Source organism: Chiloscyllium punctatum, chromosome 9, assembly GCF_047496795.1.
Source record: "Chiloscyllium punctatum isolate Juve2018m chromosome 9, sChiPun1.3, whole genome shotgun sequence".
Taxonomy (NCBI): domain Eukaryota; kingdom Metazoa; phylum Chordata; class Chondrichthyes; order Orectolobiformes; family Hemiscylliidae; genus Chiloscyllium; species Chiloscyllium punctatum.
This window is the reverse complement of record NC_092747.1, coordinates 75,350,040-75,370,815: the sequence shown is the minus strand read 5'-3', so window position 1 is coordinate 75,370,815 and position 20,776 is coordinate 75,350,040. Positions and strand designations below refer to the sequence as shown.

Genomic DNA, 20,776 nt, shown 5'->3' with positions numbered 1-20,776 from the left:
ATGCGACAAAACACATTGATGAAGTTAGATGTAGTGTACATGGATTTTAGCAAGCATTTGATAAGGTTCCCCATGGTAGGCTCAATTAAAAAGTAAGGAGCCATGGGATATAAAGAAATCTGGCTATTTGGATACAGAATTGGCTGTTCCATAGAAGACAGAGGGTTGTGGTAGTTGGACAGTATTCAGCCTGGAGCTCAATGACCAATGGTGTTGCACAGGAATCAGTCTGGGACCTCTGCTCTTTGTGGCTTTTATAAATGACTTGGATGAGGAAGAGGAAAGGTGCCAATGACACGAAGCCTGGTAGAATTGTGGATAGTATGGAGGGCTGCCGTAGGTTGTAATGGGACATTAACAGGATGCAGAACTGGGCTGAGAAGTGGCAGATGGATTATAATGTGGAAAAGTGTAACATGATTCACTTTGGAAGGTCAAATTTGAATGCAGAATACAGGTTAAAGGATTCTTGGCATTGTGGAGGAACAGAAAGATCCTGGGGTCCATGTCCATAGATCCCTCAAAGTTGCCACCCAAATTGATAGGGTTGTTAAGAAAACATATGGTCGGTTGAGTTTTGTTAGCAGGGGGATTGAGTTTAAGAGCCGTGAAGTTATGCTGCAGCTCTATGGAGCGCTGGTTAGACCACATTGGAATATTGTGTTCAGTTCTGGTCGCCTCATTATAGGAAAATGTGGAAGCTTTGGAGAGGGCACAGAGGAGATTTACCAGGATACTGTCTGGACTGGAGAGCATGTATTATGAAGAAAGGTTGAGGGAGCTACGGCTTTTCTCGTTGGAGTAAAAAAGGATGAGAGGTGACTTGATAGAGGTGTACAGGATGTTGAGAGGCATTGATAGAGTGGATAGCCAGAGACTTTTTCCCAGGATAGAAATGGCTTATCATGAGGGGATATAATTTTAAGGTAATTGGAGTAAGGTTTAGAGGAGATGTCAGAGGTTGGTTCTTTACATAGAGAGTGGCGGGTGCATGGAATGCACGGCCAGCGGTGGTCAGATACATTAAAGGCATTTAAGTGACACTTGGATATGCGCATAGAGGATAGTAGAATGAAGGGTATGTAGGTTAGTCTGAAGATAGTAGGATGAAGGGTATGTAGGTTAGTCTGATCTTAGAGTAGGACAACATTGAGGGCCAAATTCTATGTTCTAACAGTGTACATTCGGATGGAGTGACTTGATATTGCTTTTTCACCTCATTCCACATACCAAGCTTGGTTGATTTCATCTGCTTCTAATTTCACTCGTCACATTACTACCTCCTGTCATCAGCTTTACTTCCTTCTAGTTTGAGCTAACCCTCCGGAATCCTGATAACCTATTTGAAACCCTCCCGAACAGCACATGCAAATCTCCATCTGAGACTATCGGTTCTAGTTCTGTAAAGGTGCCTCATCTGTCCTAAAACAAGTCCGAATGTTTCGGAAATCTGATGCCTTACCTCTTACATTAATTATTGAGCCACATATTCAACTAATCAAACTTCCTATTCCTATGCTCACTAGCACAAGCCATCCTACTTTTTTCATACCTTCCTAAAATCTGCATTCGTGATCTCAATCCTTTCTACATATGTTGTCATACTATGTGTCACAACTTTCGGCTGTTCACCCACACCAGTGAGATGTCCTGCAACTGATGTGTTTGTGTTATATGACTAGCGAGGCAACACACCATCCTGGAGTCAGGTTTACACTGTAGAAATGATTGTCTGATCTATTTGATTATGGATATCACTATTGCTCCTGCTGTCCTTTCAGCTCACCTTTATAGCCAAATCACCCATAGTGCTACAGACTTGGTTCTAGATAACTTACTGGAGGAAGCGTCACTCTCACTATATCCACAATGGAAAACCAATTAGCAAGCAAAAACAAACAAACAAAAAAACTGTGGATGCTGGAAATCAGAAACAAAAACTGATATTGCTGCAGTCACTCAGCAAGTCTGACAGCATCTCTGGAGGGAAAACACAGTTAACGTTTTGGGTCCAGTAACCTGTGGCCTGATGGGCCACTCAAAATGATGGACTTAATGAAAAAAGAGACAATAAACGAGACATGCTGGGAAACTGAGGCAAGTCTTGGCCAAAGTGACTGTGCTCAAAGAGTCTGAAATAAACAAGCTGCAGAATCCAGACAGGCTGCAGCTACAGGCAGACAGTATACTATTGACTCGGCAGCTGCAAACAATACAATAAACTACTTTCACTTAAATTTGAATTGAATGGCATTGACCTGAATGCTATCCCCAGCATAAATGGAAACATTGAGTTGTTTACCAGATGAAGGGGTGCCTCACACCCTTATTTGGAAAGGACTTTTGTTCTGTGTGCCCCCAATAGCTTCAGGAATGGATGCCCAAGGACCACCCTGCCATCTGGTTGGGTCTGATCAATCAGGGTGATTGAGCCCTGATCAATCTATTGGTGGGCATTGAAGGCACTCCCAAAAGGGCATGAAGACTTCTAAATATAAGAATTGCTGCATTACCACCCTCAGGGGCAGTAACATGAGACCAACCACCGTGAAGAGAAGATGCCCCTAGGACCACTGGGAGAAGACATTGCCACATGGATCAAGGCCAAGATCTAATGTGGTGGTATACTACTGTAACTTATCCAGAGCTAAGTTACAGTAGAAGGTAGTTGATTAGATTTGTAGTGTAAATTTGTACATGGTGCATTTTGTTATTATAATATTAATTGGGTTAAATAAATAAATATTATCATTTATTACTATTAAGAGTCGACTCAAGAGTTTCCTTGCTGGGTATAAAAGTTAAAACACACTGTATGGCCGGTGCAACAAACCTTTCTTCATAACTGATTGCAGCTAGGACAAGATTAGTATATATGCTGAAGATGAGGTAGGGGGTGAAGAGTAAACAATAGATGGAAAATGGAGCCCTGAGAGGGAGAACAGCAGTTGTGCAGAAAAAAGAATGGATAATGTTCAGCCTGATTTTCCAGTTAGCTGTGGTAGCAACCCATGTGATGACTCTACCTATTGTTTACTCTTCCCCCCACCCCATTTTCAGCATACATACCAACATTTTCCCAGTGACAATCAGTTCTAAACAAGGGTTACTGGACATTGACCTTGTACTCTATCCACAAATGCTGCAAGACCTGCTCAATTCACAAACATTTTATACTCAGGGGACTTTTGAATGCCTGCTTAATTCTCTTAGAGACCCTGGCAGTCGCCCAATCTGCTTGTGGTGTTACCACCTCCCCAGATGTGTTATCCATTGTTCTCGGTCTTGTAAACACACAACTGATTACAGTCAATGCTGTTAAAAATCACACAACACCAGGTTATAAGTCCAACTGGTTTATTTGGAAGTACCAGCTTTCGGAGCACTGCTCCTTTGTCAGATAGCTACACGAACTAACTGACGAAGGAGCAGTGCTCCACAAACTAGCACTCAGATGAGGCAGCGCTGAGGAAGGGCTCTTTTTTTATCCTCTCTCAAAAACAATTATCATCAATGCTAAAAAAAAGTTTTAACCATCCATCTCTTCAGCTGGAGCTTTTTTCAGAAAGCTTGTATGACTGCTTAATGCTGGAATGAAACAGGACATCTTTTACTTTAAAATATGGTTTTTAGTTCATTGAAAAAATACTTTATTAATTCTTAAAATTGTTTCATTCACCAGCTCTTGATGCAGTCCTCTTCAATGGAGAGGAAGTTATGCAAATTCCTGTAGAGGTCCCTCTTTAACTCAGTGTGTTTTTCCTCACTTATAATCTTACCTACATGCATTCATTTAATTACTCCATTTACTTGTTCTACTAATCTATTATTTTGGACAAATCCAACCGGGCCAATTACCACCCCTTCAGTCTACTCAATCATCAGTAAAGTGGATGGAAGGTGTCAACAATAATGTTATTAAGCAGCACCTGCTCAGCAACAACCTGGTCAGTAACACTCAGTTTGAATTCCACCAGGGCCACTCAGCTCCTGAATTCATTACAGTCTTGGTTCAAACATGGACAAAAGAGCTGAATTCCAGGGTTGAGGTGAGAGTGACAGCCCATGCATTTGACGGAGTGATAGCATCAAGGAGCTCTAGCAAAATTGAAATCAATGGGTGTCAGGTCAAACTGTCCAGTGGTTAGAGTCAAACCTAACACAAAGGAAAATGGTTGTGATTGTTGGAGGTCAGTCATGTCAGCTCCAGGACATCTCTGCTGGAGTTCCTCAGGGTAGTTCCTCAGGGTAGTTTCTAAGGCTCAATCATTTTCAGCTGCTCCTTCAGAAGGTCAGAAGTGGGGATGTTTGCTGATGATTGCACAATGTTCAGCACCATTCACAACTCCTCAGACACTGAAGCAATCCATGTCCAAATGCAACAAGATTGGACAACATCCAGGCTTGGGCTGACAAGTGGCAAGTAATATTCACGCCATATAAATGCCAGGCTATGACCATCATCAACAAGAGACAATCTAACCATCGCCCCTTGACATTTGATAGTGTTGCCATCACTGAAACCCCCACTATCAACATCCTGAGCATTACTGATCAGTATCTTAACTGGACTCACCACATAAATGCAGTGGTTACAAGAGTAGATCAGGAATACTTCAGCAAGTATTCCTGAGAGCCTGTCCACTGTCTACAAGGCACAAGTCAGGAGTGTGATGGAGTACATCCTACTTGCTTGGATGAGTGTAGCCCCAACAACACTCAAGAAGCTTTACACCATTCAGGAAAAAGCAGCCCACTTGATTGGCACTGCATCCACAAGCATCCACTCCCTCCGCTAGCGATGCTCAGTAGCAGCAGTGTGTCACCATGATACACTGCAGAAATTCACCAAAGATTGGGCTCAGTGGTTAGCATTGCTGCCTCACAATGCTGGGGACCTGGGTTCCATTCCACCCTTAGGCAACCTTCTGTGTGGAGTTTGCACATTGTCACTATGTCTGCGTGGATTTCCCCCCACAGTCCAAAGATGGGCAGTTAGGTGGATTAGCTTCATTAAATTGCCCAGGGATTTGCAAGCTAGGTGGACTAATCATGGGAAACGCAAGGTTACAGGGATGTGATGGGGAGGAATTGTGCATCTGGGTGCGATGCTCTTTGAAGGGTCAGTATGGACTTGATGGACTGAATGGCCTGCTTCCACACTATTGGGACTCAGAGAGCACCTTCCAAAACCACAGCCATCTTCACCTTGAAGGTTCCTCATGGGAGACTGATTAGCAAGGTTAGATCTCATGGAATACAAAGAGAACTAGCCATTTAGATACAGAACTGGCTCAAAAGTAGAAGACAAAGGGTGGTGCTGGAGGATTGCTTTTCAGACTAGAAACCTGTGACCAGTGGTGTGCCACAAGGATCGGTGCTTGGTCCACTATTTTTGTCATTTATATAAATGAATTGGATGTGAACATAGGAGGAATAGCTATTAAGTTTGTAGATGACACCAAAATTGGAGGCATAGTGGCCAGTGAAGGTTACCTCAGAGTACAATGAGTTCTTGGTCAGATGGACCAATGTACCGAGGAGTGGCAGTTGGAATTTAATTTAGATAAATGTTAGGTGCTACATTTTGGAAAAGCAAATCAGAGCAGGACTTACACATTTAATGGTAAGATCCTAGGGAGTGTTGCTTAACAAAAAGACCTTGGAGTGCAGTGCAGGTTCATAGTTCCTTGAAAGTAGATTCGCAGGTAGATAGGATAGTGAAGAAGGCATTTGGTATGCTTTCCTTTATTGGTCAAAGCATTGAGTATCAGAGTTGAGCGGTCATGTTTTTGGCTGTACAGGACATTGCTTAAGCCACTTTTGGAATATTGTATGCAATTCTGGTCTCCCTCCTAATGGAATGATGTTGTGAAACTTGAAAGATTTGCAAGGATGTTGCCGGGATGGAGGGTTTGAACTAAAGGGAGAGGCTGAATAGGCTGGGACTGTTTTCCTTGGCACATCAGAGGATGAGAGGTGTATACATTCATGAGGGGCATAGAGTCATAGAGATGGAAACAGACCCTTTGGTCCAACCCATCCATGCCAACCAGATATCCCAACCCAATCTAGTCCCACCTGCCAGCACCCGGCCCATATCCCTCCAAACCTTTCCTATTCATATACCCATCGAAATGCCTTTTAAATGTTGCAATTGTACCAGCCTCCACCACTTCCTCTGGCAGCTCATTCCATACACGTACCACCCTCTGTGTGAAAATGTTGCCCCTTAGGTCTCTTTTATATCTTTCCCCTCTCACCCTAAACCTATGCCCTCTAGTTCTGGACTCCTCCACCTCAGGGAAAAGACTTTGTCTATTTATCCTATCAATGCCCCTCATAATTTTGTAAACCATTATAAGGACAAAAGTACCGACTTCGCAGTTGCAACTGCCATTCGACTGCCCATTCTACCATCTCACCTGTATTCTTTTGAAGTTCTACACTACTCACCTTGAAGTTCATAATTTCATACACCTGCACTTTTTAAAATTGTGTTTTTACATATAGCTTAAGTCATTCATACGGCTACCAGTGGAAACTTACATCACAAACCTTTCAAGAGCCTGAAAAATATATTAACTGCTCCTCTCTGTTTCTTGTTACCCCTTGACAGTTCATCAAAACATTTGAAAATCAATCTTTTTAAAGTGAGCTTTGGTTATGTTGAGCGTTTACAAGCAAATTTCTCAGTGAATAAAGTAATTAAAAATCTAATATTAGAAATTATAATGCTTTCAATACAAAATTGCCTTTAAAAATAATGCAATGCATCAAATATGATGTCTTTATTATGTACAATAAGCAAATATTCAAAAATGAGGCAAGAAAGACACTTTAGTTGAGAAACAGCTTTGTGACATCAAGTCCTTTTTCTCCCATTGACAACTGTACAAAAACATGCCCTTGATATAATCAGCTACCTGTACAGCACTGGCCAGCCATTGCCTTTCTTCTCCCTAACAATAAGAATGTTCACAACTGCACGAATTAATATAGACAATGTTACATAAGTCAGCCAAAAATAACACAAAGTGGTGTCAGTAGTGAACTCAGCAAACAATTAGAAAGTAAATATCAGCAAGTGTATAATATCATGGCCAAAATCAGGCTTCTGGAAAATGCTGCACTTCTCTTCAATAAGAAAATTACTAAATACTTAAAATAAAAGCACTTTTTAAAATGGACATGATGTATTAGTGAAATGATGAGAGCCATTGAGGACCACATGTCAATAAGGTTATCAAAATTAAATTTTGCAGACTGAATTAATGATCAGTGTGACCCTGTCCACCAGCTAGAAAAGGAACTCTGCCCTAATCATTTTCAGATACTCCGTATAATTACATTCCATAATATTCCATATTAGATCATTGATTTTGTCAGTGATAGTGTTTTCCAAAGATCTCTGATCAGGAACTTGCCTGCCCACCTGAGACCATCAACTTTTACTGAAGTCTCATCACATTACATACATATGTCTCTCCACCTGGCACAAGGATGTAAGTAAATTGGTTTCTAGTTGGCCTGGTTGAGGACCTAACCTGCCCCTAATTGAATTGGAAGTTGTCATTGACTTATGGTAGGCACTCTATCCCTATGATCCTGATTTAATTGGTAAAATTTCTAAGCATTTTAAGACTATATAGCTTTGTATTTCCTATTGACTCACCCAGTTTACAAATATAAAGTGTCTCTTTAGCCATTTGCAAATACACATTATAGAAGCCAACAGATTTAATTTGCTTCGCTTCCATCAATAGACGCTGACAGCAAACATAAATAGGTTAAGACCCAGACAGCAAAAATGGAAACTTCCATTTTACCAAACCTCCAGATGTCGAGATGTCTTCTAGTGTGCACCATCATTCCTAATTGTTCAGCATTGCTAAATGGTGGTAAGGAATAGAACTTTATTAAACTGGTGCATATTGTCTCACTTAACCAGTTACATTTTGTGATTTCTTGCGATCTTTAAGCCCACAAGTCAATTATTAGACTTTTAGTTTTGCCATAACACTGGTACATGCCCACAAATTCCCGAACTGTCCAGTTTTCCTAACTGCTGCTGATAAAACAGCGATTATCCTTAGCGGCAAAATGGCTGGTGATGTCACTGATGGTGACAGATCAAGCCATAGAAAATGGATTCACATGCTCTAATGATGTCACTGGATCCACAGGTAGTGATGTCACATCAAATGATGTGGGGACCCAATGGAAGCAAGGACAAGCATAGAAGTGGGAGGAAGCTTTAGCCAACCTCCATTTGGCTGTGATTTTTTTTGATTTTTAAAATGAATGTAAAATTCTGATGAATGTTTATAAACACATACTTCCTGAAGCACCATCTTTGAGACTGGCTGATATTTTCCATTGCTCATTAATGTCATAAACCTTTTCTCTGAGCATGCACGATCTTTGTGACAACTGTAGGTAGTGTTCTGTAAATCAGAATCATGATAAATTTACATATGATTTTCCATGCCCAACATCAGTGTACTTCAAGTACATAATGTAAAATTCATCTAAAGGTTTATTTTGGAAACGCAGGTGCAAATGGTAAGTTTTGATTTGTGGAAGTGGAAAACGTGTTTCGGACCATTCAGAAGTAACTTTATTTCAGAAAAGGTAGCTGTACTGTCTGATCTCACAAACAATGTCTAAACTTACTAATAACAATTACTTTGGTAGACTCTGAAGGAACCATTAAATAATTCTGTTTTAAATAGTGAAATAAAAAACAAAATAGAATTCCAAAAGCTAGCCAATCAAATTTTTGTAAATAAAGTGGACAGCCATGACCTTTTCCAGTTAAAGAAGAACAAGCTTAATAAAAAATTTGGAGTTTGCCAATCAAAAATGTTCTTCCGCTCCTCATTATATATACCATAATTTTACCGTAACATTTCCTCAATTCTGCTCTTAAAGCAGTGCTTAAAACTAACCTCAAATCCTGGGCTGGATTTTTATCTTTGAGGTGAGTTGCTTGATTTTGAGGCAAAAAGTTTCCCAATTGGTGTTGTTTTCATGTTGAGGAATGTTTGCAGGGTGAAGTCAGGCCGCATGGACATGGATTAGAGGCTGCAAATACCAATGTGGAATAAAAACAGAAAGTACTGAAGAAACTTAGCAGGTCCAATCTATCTTTTCAATCAGAATTAAAACATTAACTCTGCTTTTCTCTCTTCAGATGCTGCCAGACGCAATAAGCTTTTCCAATACCTTGTTTTATTTCAGGTTATGGACATCTGCAGCATCTTGCTTTTAAAACAGGCTGGTTAAAAAAAAAACACCTTAGTTTGTTGGTACTTTGTTAACTAATATTCCCTCACACCCATGATCTTCCCATTTCCCAATCATGTCAACTCTTAGCACTTCCATGCTCATTCAACCAGTGTAAATACTAAAGAACCAATAAACTCTAGATCAATAATCTCATATACAGAAAAACTTTTAAAAAGTCACTCATAAATTTCTTATAAAAACATTAATCAGATCAGAAAAGAGTACTCTTTATCTTGTGTGTGGAACATTACAGAACAGATTTCAGCATTAAAAAAAAACTTGGGCTGTCAATCAAGCAATGATTTCTTTTGTTTCAATAAAGTGATACAAATCGATATATTGATGCTCCAAACTAAAATGCAAATCTGTACTTTTAACTAAATACTGGCCACAAAATTTTTTGGAGCATTAGTTCTACAACATTTTTTTTCTGCAAACTAAGAAATTGTTTAATCTTGTAGGGTCTATATTTTGAGACTCTACTACTATTTAGATAGATGCAGTTAGATCCAGCCACATAATTTGTTTTAGCTGACTTTCTGCTCTGCTAGATCAGGAACAGCATCAATTACTGTGACAAAGCAGGCAGCATTTCACCAGGTGAGTGTTCATCATGCTCAATATAAGCATGGATTTGGGATAGGTGTCATAAAATTTTGCCCAGATTACAAGAATTGAAAAATACAAATTGATGCAATCTGATCTAAAGAACATCTAACCATACTTTGTAAATCGCCATATTATTTGTTATGTATTGTAATTCTGAATTCTAACAAAAACTCTGGCGCTTATATTTTTCAGGTTGAACCATTTCACTGCAGAAAGCTGGTTCAATTTGGCCTGAAGTTTATTATAAATATAAGCATCTATTTTTTATGCCAAACATGAGTAACTGGGTTCTGGGAAAATGTAACCAACAATATTGCTTTAACTGTCATTACAATCACTTTAACTGCTCGATAGTATGTACAGAAAACAATTCTGATTTTTACTGTTATCAGTAATTATTTAGATTCATCATTACAAGTACCATCATTGTCTATAAAGCAATCCAGTGTTTGTACAGATAATATTTTACTTAACCAGAATTAGTCAGATTGATCATTATTTATATCACGGAATAAATACTGTTGTATTCTGTGAACCCATGGTGGTCATCAGTTATATAGTGATGTTCAATGCTAATGAGAAGCATGTGGCCCTGCTTCAATTTCTGTTGCCCTAAATATTCATTATCTCTATATTTGTTTTAGTTATGGCTTATTACGTTTAAGAAAGAATTACTACAGATACAATATGAGGCTATAGCGTATCCCAAAACATCTGCTTTTAAAATACCACATTATCCATTATTGCAGTAGTGACCTTTTCTCAAATTGATGTTTATATGCTAAGTTTAGAATTGACAGAAAGCAGGACTCAACATTTTGTGACATGCTTCTAGTATTACACCAGCAAAATTCTCAAGTAGAGAAATAGTAGATATACACTATGTAATAGTGGCAGAATGTTTTTTATTCATCTGCCTATTTATATTCCAATTGAATATTGAAAGGCAATAAAGATCCTACTTTATACTGTACACATGATCATTGTTTTCAGCAGAAGTGCAAAAGAGACAAAAGAATACTGACCCACTTCTATATGAATTGATGATAATGCATAGATAGATCATTATGAGTCAGGGTATTGAAAATACTGTACTCTTTGCTCATACCTTTAAAGATTACAGGCTGTCAAATACATTCCAAATAAAATATCCACCATATCCTTTTACTCTCATCTATTCATCTTCCTCTTTACATTCCCAACTTATTTAATATCATGTTCCACTTCGCATATATCTAGATACAAAATCCTTCTCGTAATTCCTTAGAAACAAATCTACTTCCAAACAGTTTCTGCCTTATTCAAAAAGTCCTCAACTTCTGAAGATCCATACACTTGATTCTCCAGCTTTTAGTGCAAGCTTTGATCCTCTATGGAGTGTACAGCCGCAACTTGTTAAATGAGGATTTCCACCACATCATCGTCAAAGTCAGGTTTGTGGTAGGGATAGTTGCCTCTTCCTTTGCTGTCATGTGATTTGATATTAATGATGGAAACATCTCCTAAAGAGGTGAAAATACATTAGAGTGAACCAGTCCTTTAAATTTTGGAACCTCATAATGAAGTAGCCTATCTTAAAGGGCTCTGCCTGCAAAACAGTTTTGAAAACTTTAATTCCTCGTTATGAACATATAATTAGTGCAATTGCATCAAATTGTGCACTTTTTGCTGTTTGAAAATTCTCACAACTCTTCCAAATTTCTAAATAAGAAAGGATTCCTAAAACACTTTTAAGTTTTATCCAGTATATAAATCCACAAAGGCCCATTTCCAACATAATGTATGATTGTAATAGCAATTATTTATAATTAATTATAATCAAATTATTTGTTACTTTTTTTTGTTTATTCATCCCTTTCCTAAAACAGTTAACAGCAATATGGTGTCTAACAGCACACGTGATATTTGTTCTGAAACCTTTGTCAGTGGACACGTGATTATGTTGATGATGAGTGGATGCAGGTATTCAAGTTGAAATGAACATGATTTTTAAGCTGAATTCAGATAGGCACATTTCTATCAGGGATCATTGAAGCCCACATTAATGATCTCTTTCCTAATTCTATTTTAGTATGTCTAGACCGACCACTCTAATCACAGGCCCAGTAATGATTAGATATCTCAAAAGACAGCATGTACAGGGCAACCTCGAATATTCGAACGACACAGGTGAGGAGTATTTTGTTCGGATAATCAAATATTCGGATAACACTGTTTATCCAGGCACCGGGACCTTGAGATCTTGTTCGGATAATCCAAAATCGGATAATCAATGTTTGGAAAATTGAGGTTGTACTGTATGAGAAATGTCACTGTCCACATGCTTGGTATGATTGAGAAACAATTCCATTTGTGTAACATCCATGTTTACTCATGTGCAAATAGAGCTATTTCATATCTACACATAGCCTCCTTTAATATTGCTGCGCCTTCCTCCTCCCTCCTACCTCCTCCACCCCCCGCCCCCCGCCCCCCGCCCCCCCACCACCACCACCACCAAAACCCACTAGTGCTGCAAACACCTACAATCACTTTGCAATTTGTCTGGACTGTTTCTTTACATGTTGTAGCCAGTTCATAATGCAATTTAAAAGTTAAAAATCACACAACACCAGGTTATAGTCCAACAGGTTTGTTTGGAAGCACTAGCACTATAGTTGGACTATAACCTGGTGTTATGTGATTTTTAACTTTGTACACTCCAGTCCAACACCAGCACTACCAAATCAAGACTATTTAAAAATGAATATTAAATCAAAAGGTATTGGTGCAGTTGTACAGGAAGTGCTCCATGATTCTGAGTGAAAATAACATAGCAAACCACAATTATGAATTTAAGTTCACCCTGGACTCCCTTTCAAGATGGCAGCAGAGTAGCAGTGCTCCGTCTGAGCTCCTGGCTTAGGGCTTATCTGCTTTTGTTTGCTTTTTATCAGGGTTTATTGATTGTCTTTTTACTTCCACTTTTTACTTTTGTTCTTTTATTTTGTTGTTTTTTTTTGCCTCTTGAAAAGCCTTTTTGCTGTCTTCAGTAAGGCGACAGCAGGCCCAGCCTCCTCAGCATGGGCGGCAGTGGCAGCAAGAATCGGCTCCTCGATGACAGTGAGGCTGGCACAAGGGGAGACTGAACCTGAAGCAAGCTTGTGATGGTACTGAGCGTGAGTCCGGGAGTGATAGATGGTGTAAAAACAATGACTGCAGGCACTGGAAACCAGGTTCTGGATTAGTGGTGCTGGAAGAGCACAGCAGTTCAGGCAGCATCCAAGGAGCTTTCAGTGATAGATCAGTGATAGATGGTGCCAGACCACCAGTGATTTCAACATTGGTGGGCCCAACAGTGCAGAACTGAAGGTGGTGGTGGTGGTATCGGCTTTCAAGATGGCAGTGACAGCAGGGCAGCTGCTTCATTCAGTGAAGAAAGAGGCATCTGCAGTTGGTGTTGGAATCAGGATGTTGGGCTTCAGCTGTGACCATGCGATAGGCCCAAATTGTCAATCCTGGGTGGATTGACTGGAGCAGTGGTTGCGGTAATCCTGGAATGCATTAGTGGTGATAGTGGCCTCAGAGTGGGACTCCTGGATTGGACTGCATTGTGGGGGCATTTGTGGGCCTGGAGCCTGTTGTGGAGACATCTGCTCTCCGATATTGAGCAGAACACAAGGAGGGAGGAAAATTCTGTTTTTAGTTATATTCTAATATTTTTTGTAATTCAGTTGGTTCCAGAGCACGGTGGTATATTAGACTTTCCACTATACATATTTGTAAAATACAGGTGGCAATAAATAATTCATTCATTAAGTCTAATAGATCTGTCTTCGAGTACACCCAATCCCATCATACTCACCTGTTTGAGCAATATTGCTGTTTATAAATCAGGAGGATTAGGCAAACACTTTGTTTTTGATATTTTGAGGAGCGAACCTCATATCATTAACTAAAAATCAACATTATGACAAGCAGTCCAATTTACCTAATTTTTCTGTGCTGCTTCGTGCTGATTTTGGTCTCACAATGGGGCTGCTGAAGGGGGTTGTGCTGAGCCTTCGCCTTCCATGGATCGGGGCACTACTTGGACGGATGAGTTCAGGACTTTTATCTGTCTGTGTACTGCTATCCTTACTGCCAGTTTTAGTATGTGTGGAGACCACTGGGAACGAAGTTGCAGTCATTTGAAGTGAGGTATGAAAAGAATTTTCTTGATTGTCTTTAATTTGAAGCAAGCCTGTGAAATGCAACAAGATTAATAGCTAAGCTTTTTTTTGGTTCACAAATTTAAATCTGGCATCATGTAAATGCAGTAAACTTGGCTGTGTAACAGATTTAAATATCACAGATGCATTCCAGCAGGTAAAATTTGCAATGGTAAAGTTCAAACATGAACACTTCAAAAACAGTGCAATGTTAAGTTGCTCGCTATGTAATTCCTAACCTGATTTAAAACATTTCTGTTACTAGCCTCAACAAATCTACTCACCCTTTAACCTGAGAGAATGGTTTGAGATCCTCTTCCTCACTCTCCCATCACCCATCCTTCCTTACTTCCCAAGCACGGTTCTATGAAATGTAGCCAATAGTAAAACAAGTTCTGAATATATTTTTACTGAGTGCAAATCCTTAGTGTGCATAGTACACTAGTGAGTAATGCTTCACTTTCTAATTTTTGATCACTGCTCTCACAATGTGACCACAGAGTAGCCATGTGGATATTATGTGGATTTATTGTTTTTTAAAAAGTCTGTTTATGTCACAGAAAATCACAAGAAAGCTGAAATAAATCTTCTTCTGTTACTTGTAGCAAAATTGTAAATGAATCCCTTTTGTAAATAGAAAATTTTTCCATGGTATTTTTGGGGTGTTGAATATTAATTTGCGTTACTCCAAATTGGTCAGTCTGCTATTTTATGAAATGCTCAAGTTTACTTTTATACTAGCTGACAAGAGGAGGTGAAACTGGTTTGTATCGAGTTCAGACCAAGAGAAATGCAGATTCAATTGTGGTCTCTACTGAATTACTGATCCTACTAGTTATTTCAGATTAGTGATCCAAAAACTATTATAATGTATGAAGAACATGTGAGCCTATCTGTTACTGAGGGCAGGATTAGGTACAGATGGAATGAATTACTGTCAAACAGGTTCCATCACTCAGTCTCTGCTCTCAGAACTGGAAGTGGATTTTAGTGAAGGAATTTTAGTGGAATTTCTTGGTATGAATCAACTGCTGTGGGACAATTGGGCAACAAACTGGATAATGTATTCAAATATAGAACTTAAATATTGTTGGAACCACTGCTGATTTTTCATTATTTTATTCTTTTATCAATTTTGCTTTGAAGTTGTGAACTGGAAACTGAGAGCTAAAGACAATTTTTAAATTGTGGATAACAGCTTATGTTGAAAGGAAAACAAACCAAACAAGCTTTAGCTTATTTGTGAGGACAGGCCTGGAAGCTAGTCAGGAATTGCAGTTCCCGATCAATGGTCTTGCAGATGCTTCATCACCAGGCAATAACACTATGTTTAAACACAAAGCAAAAGTTGGCTATTAATGAGGTCAGTATCCGAGAATTAATTCTAATAAGTCTGGAAAGGACCTTGTGCTCAAGGACATGGCAGGTGTTAAATGATAACTGGGACCTCATGGAAGAGGCAGTCTATCATGGAGTGGTCAGAGTTTTAGTTGGGTTTTGGATGATGTTTTCAGTGAGAAAGAGTCTAACTGCCAATGTAATTGCATGAAGATTTGAAAGGCTAACCTCCCATGAGAAGGTCATGGAACCTCCGAAAATAGAAAACTAAGTTTTAGGTATTACTGCCTTTTTCTGAACTGTGACGATGAACCTGATTGACATCTTCAGGAAATCAACCAAGAGACCATCATCTATGCCTGTGGAATAATGTACCATGAAAATCACTCATAAATCAGGCCAGTTTTGTTTTTTTTTATTTATCCTTTAACTGTGTTTGTTTGTCTGTCTAACAGGGCAGACAACAAATGTTTTGGGGTTTAAAACACAGAACAACTAATTGCTTTGTTATTTAGGTTTGCTCTACAAAAGTTATTTTGATAACTAAATTGTTAAGATGCAAACCGACATTGAGAATTGATTATTTACAAAGTCGGAGGTTGATTAATTAAAATTTGGAAACCAATGGGGTCAATTTTGAGAGTGTTTGAAGATTTTAATTTTACTGTGTTGTGAATATAGAAGAAGAAAGATTGGTTTCTTTCAGCTGTTTATGCCAATGTTGTAGCAGTATTATTTTATGCACCCATTGATAAAACATTTTATAGCAAATTAACTTTTTCTCCAAGGATGCCTAAATTAATTCTGAAGTGAAATATTTTCCTTAATTTTGGTTGTTTAAGAATATTTTGAATGACTGATATTGTCAGCATAAATATCAATACAACTCCTTCTAAACATGAATTAATAAAATAAAGAACAGACATTAATGTTGATAAATCATTGCCCAAATGCTTCTCCAAAGTAGACTGTAGGAGCAGCACCAATCAGAGTAAAAAAATTACATAGCTGGAAAAGCACAGCAGGTCAGGCAGCATCTGAGGAGCAGGAGAGTCGATATTTCAGGCATAAGCCTTCATCAGGAATGTGGAGGAGGAAAAGGACTGAGAGATAAATAGGACCTGAGGGTGGGAGGTAGGTGGGATGGCAGGTGGGAGGTAATTGTCATAGGTCAGTGGGGAGAGTGGAGTGAATAGGTGGGAAGGAAGTTGGACAGGTAGCACAGGTCAGGAGGGTGTGCTAAATTGGAGGATTGAATCTGGGATGAGGAGGGGAGATTTTGAAACTGGTGAAGTCAATGTTGATGCTGTATGGTTGTAAGGTCCCCAAGTGGAAAATAAGGCATTCTTTCTCTGGTTGGCAGGTGACTTTGACTTGGTGATGGAGATGGCTCAGGATTGCATGTCCTCGGGGGAGTGTGAGGGGGAGTTGAAGTGGTTGGTCACAGAGTGGTGGGATTATTTGGTGCATACGGATCAGAGATGTTTCCTGAACCACTCCGTAAGTTGACATTCCCTCTGCCTGATGTAAAGGGGACTACATCGAGAGCAATGGATGCAGTACATGAGGTGAGTGGATGTGCAGGAAAGTCGCCGCCATACTTGAAATGATCCTTTACGGCCTTGAGCAGAAGTGAAGGGGGAGGTGTGGGTGCAGGTTTTACGCCTCATGCAGTGACAGGGGAAGGTGTCAGGTGTAGAGGGTGCATTGTAGGAGGGGGCGTGGACCTAACAAAGGAGTTGCGGAGGGAATGGTCTTTGCGGAATGCAGATAGAGAAGGGGAGGCAAATATATTTTTAGTGGTATGGTCTGACTGTAGGTGGCAAAAATAGCAGACGATAATGCACCATATCCGGAGATTGGTGGGGTGGAAGGTGAGGACTAAGGGGGGTCCATCTTTGTTGCGGATGAGGGGGGTGGGGTTCAAGGGCAGAAGTATGGAAAGTGCAGGAGATGCGATCGAGGACACTGTTGAAATTGCGGTCCTTGAAATAGGAGGACATCTGGGATATTCTGGAGTTGAATTGCTCCTCCTGGGAGCACAAACGGCAGAAGGAGAGGAATTGGGAGTAAGGGATCGTGTTTTTACAGGAGGGGGTGTGGGAGGAGGTGTAGTCAAGGTAGCTGTGGGAGTTGGTGGGTTTGAGATAGATGTCCGTATTGAGTCAGTCGCTGAAGACAGAGATGGAGAGGTCCAGGAAGGGGAGGGAGTTGTCTGAGATGGTCCATGTGAACTTGAAGTCAAGGTGGAAGGTGTTTAGTGAAGTTGATGAACTGGTCATCCTGCTCATGGAAGCACAATGTGGGGCCGATATAATCATCAATGAAGCAAAGGAAAAGGTTGGGTATGGTGCCAGTGTAACTCCAGAGGAGGGACTGTTCCATGTATTCTACAAAGAGGCAGGTATAGCTGGGGCCCATGGCTACCTCTCTGGTCTGTAGGAGAAGCAGCAGCATACAAATATAGGAAAGTAAGATAAAAATAAAGTAAGACAACTTAAATTAGGCCAATCCTCTAACTTAAACTGTTGTAATGGTGTTATTTTAAGACATGTATCTAGGACATTATAGTCCAATGTTGTTAAGGGATTTTAATTTGTATGCGTATGAAAATGTAAAGCTACATTCTGGCCAGTAATACAAAAAAAGGTCTTATTAGCATGTTTATAGATTTAATGTAGAGGTGCTGGTGTTGGACTAGGGTGGACAAGGTCAGAAGTCACATGACATCAGGTCATAGTCCATCATGTTTATTTGAAATCACCAGCTTTCGAAACGCTACCCCTTTGTTCGGTGAAATCAACTGATGAAAGGGGCAGCATCCTGAAAGCTGGTGTCTTCAAATAAACTTGTTCGACTATAAGCTGGTGTCATGTGATTTCTGACCTTATAGACTTAAGGAAGTACTTAAATCTTCCATTCACTGGCAGCATGGCAGCACAGTAGTTAGTATTGCTGCCTTATAGCAGCAGGGACCGAGATTCAATTCCAGCCTTGTGGAGTTGTCCCTGTGTCTGCATGGGTTAACAATGGTACATGTGTGGTTAGGGGGTTAGAGTGGGATGCTTTTCAGAGAGTTGGCGCAGACTCAATGGGTTGAATGGCTTCTTCCTGCATTGTCTATGACTCCATGGATGTTTAAAGAACACCAAAACAACTTTACCAACTTACTAATTGAGTGTTCACTGTCCATACTTCATAAAGGCAGCAAGGCCAAGAGAAAGAGGTACAAAAAGGTAAGTGTTATGGAATGTTTTTGGAATGAAGTGCAACAGGAATGTCCTTTGGGGGGGGCCTACACTGTACTGTGGGCCACAGACACTACCCACTACACCCCTACCACTGTCCTGTCAATTATATCATACAAGGGTAAAACATTAGATTGGATTTTATGGCATGTATCAGTTGTATTTTCGTTAGGGAAAAGGAAATCATGCAAATTATTTTGCATTATCTTACAGCCAACACTGACGTGGTCATCAAATTACATGGTGTTATAATGTGGCTAACAGCCTGCATATACTTTAGGCTGACTGAGGCCATTTCCACTGTCATGAAACACTGGTTTGTGGAAGGTGAACAGAAGTGGGGAATCTAATTTTAAACAATTTTATTGAAGGGGAGGATAGTCACTGAAAGGGGTGCCCTCTGTACATCAGGAGTATCTCCTGTGCCAAGATTTTTGCCCTCCTTTGTGCTTCCCATTTACAGCCTTCAAAATTTGCCTCACAACCCATACCTAAGCTCTTCGATTTCTCTTTGTTAAAAACCCCACAGCTATCTCTCTCTGGTGGCCATCATTCAGTGACTGTCTTGTAGTCCGAGAAGTACCCAATACTGACCACTGGTAATGCTGGGGCTGCTACAGAAGAAATTAGAGGTTTCAAGTGTTCTTATGGGCATTAATTTAAAATATAGTTGCATAATATCAATTTTATGTTGATCAAATGGTTAAGTAGTGGTGATTTTGATTTTGTAATTATATTTTCCTTTCTCCGTTACAATGAAACAACGACATAATTAATATGATACTTACCTACACCTCCCTTCCAGCTCTTATCCTCCTTTTTTGCATCATTACTCAGGGACGCCTGGCAAGAATGCAGGACCATGTTTCCACGTACAGATGAAACTAATTTTCCTGGCCTCAGGGATCCAGGCTCAGATTTTCCTGGTTCCTTTCGAGAACGTTGTTGGAGTACTTTTATCATGGCATCCTTCTCTATAAGCTGCGCATGAAGGTTTTTTATTCTGTTAGAAATGCAGTTGAAGCCTGTAACCTCTCCTACCCTGTTGGAAATAAAATTGTCCTATTTATCAGATATTTTTATTTAAAGATTTCTAGTTTGTACTCATTAACTACCATAATCATTTTGAAGCTTTTTGTGTCTTCTGACCTGAAGCTCACTTGTGTTGAGCAATTCAATATTTACTGGAAACTCACCATTCTTCATATCTGGCATCAAAGGTGCACATAACTACGTAACCATTTGGTGCATCACAACTTTCAATCCAAAACCCTTGGAATCAAAACAAAAAATTTCATATATGTCTCTTTTGCATATTACACACTATTGTTTTGCATACTCTTTTGCAAAACTGAAATTTCTTTAACCCATCTGAAGTACTCTGCGGTCTGCCTAGGCTTTGGGTTCTCACATTGCAGGACATGTAGTCAAATATCTTGCACATGCATAAAGCTTTTGTTGCCATAGTGACAACTAATTCTCCATATATCGGTGTGTGCCTCATCTGAGCAAACGAAAGATAATCAGTAAACACTGATTCAGAACAAAATACTCATTTAGAGTTTTATTCATCCATATCCTACATTTTATTGATTAAATAAACAAAAAATAGGAAGGTAATTCTACCCAGATTATCTCATCCATTCAGATAACCATACAGTCCAACACAGCATCCAACTGTCCTACAAATAACTCAAGGGTTCACTCCCATAATCATACCTGTAAATTAACTTACAGATCCTTAATTTCAGAGACCAATTTAAATTTGGATTCTGCTGAGTTAAAGTTGTTTCTTGTTTCATGTTCAATATCTTCATTACCTAAATTATGTTACTGGCAAAATTATTACATAATGATTTTCATGTCTTTGGAAAGTATTGGCCATCTGGGTCTCCTGTGCAAAAAGATCAAGAGTTGACCTAATCTTTAAAATTCTGAAAGGTTTTGTATTGATGGCTTCTAGTTAAGCTCCTCCACACAAGAAAGCCACAACAAATCAGATCGAAATTCAGAGAAACCCAAAGAGTGGTAAGAATATGGTACTCATTACCACAGTGGTACAGATGCATTTACGAGGAAGTTATCCAAACATTTGAAAGA

The 20,776-nt window shown here is 39.5% G+C and overlaps 1 protein-coding gene across 7 annotated transcripts in view; it reads right to left on the bottom strand.

The window, feature by feature from the left end:
* Window positions 1–6,762: 6,762 nt before the first annotated feature.
* The window catches only part of amotl1 (angiomotin like 1), a 237,087-nt gene continuing 223,073 nt past the window's right edge, over window positions 6,763–20,776 (bottom strand). For 3 of the 7 annotated variants that reach the window (XM_072577833.1, XM_072577832.1, XM_072577836.1), the window contains 3 exons: window positions 19,465–19,718; window positions 13,871–14,122; window positions 6,763–11,402 (listed from right to left, as the gene is read on the bottom strand). In XM_072577833.1, the coding sequence (XP_072433934.1) occupies window positions 11,296–11,402; window positions 13,871–14,122; window positions 19,465–19,718 (613 nt within the window). In that variant the 3' untranslated portion in view covers window positions 6,763–11,295. Of the gene's footprint in view, window positions 11,403–13,870; window positions 14,123–14,374; window positions 14,455–19,464; window positions 19,719–20,776 lie in introns of those variants that run through there. The other 4 variants (XR_011961546.1, XM_072577834.1, XM_072577837.1 and 1 more) reach the window with 4 other exon arrangements.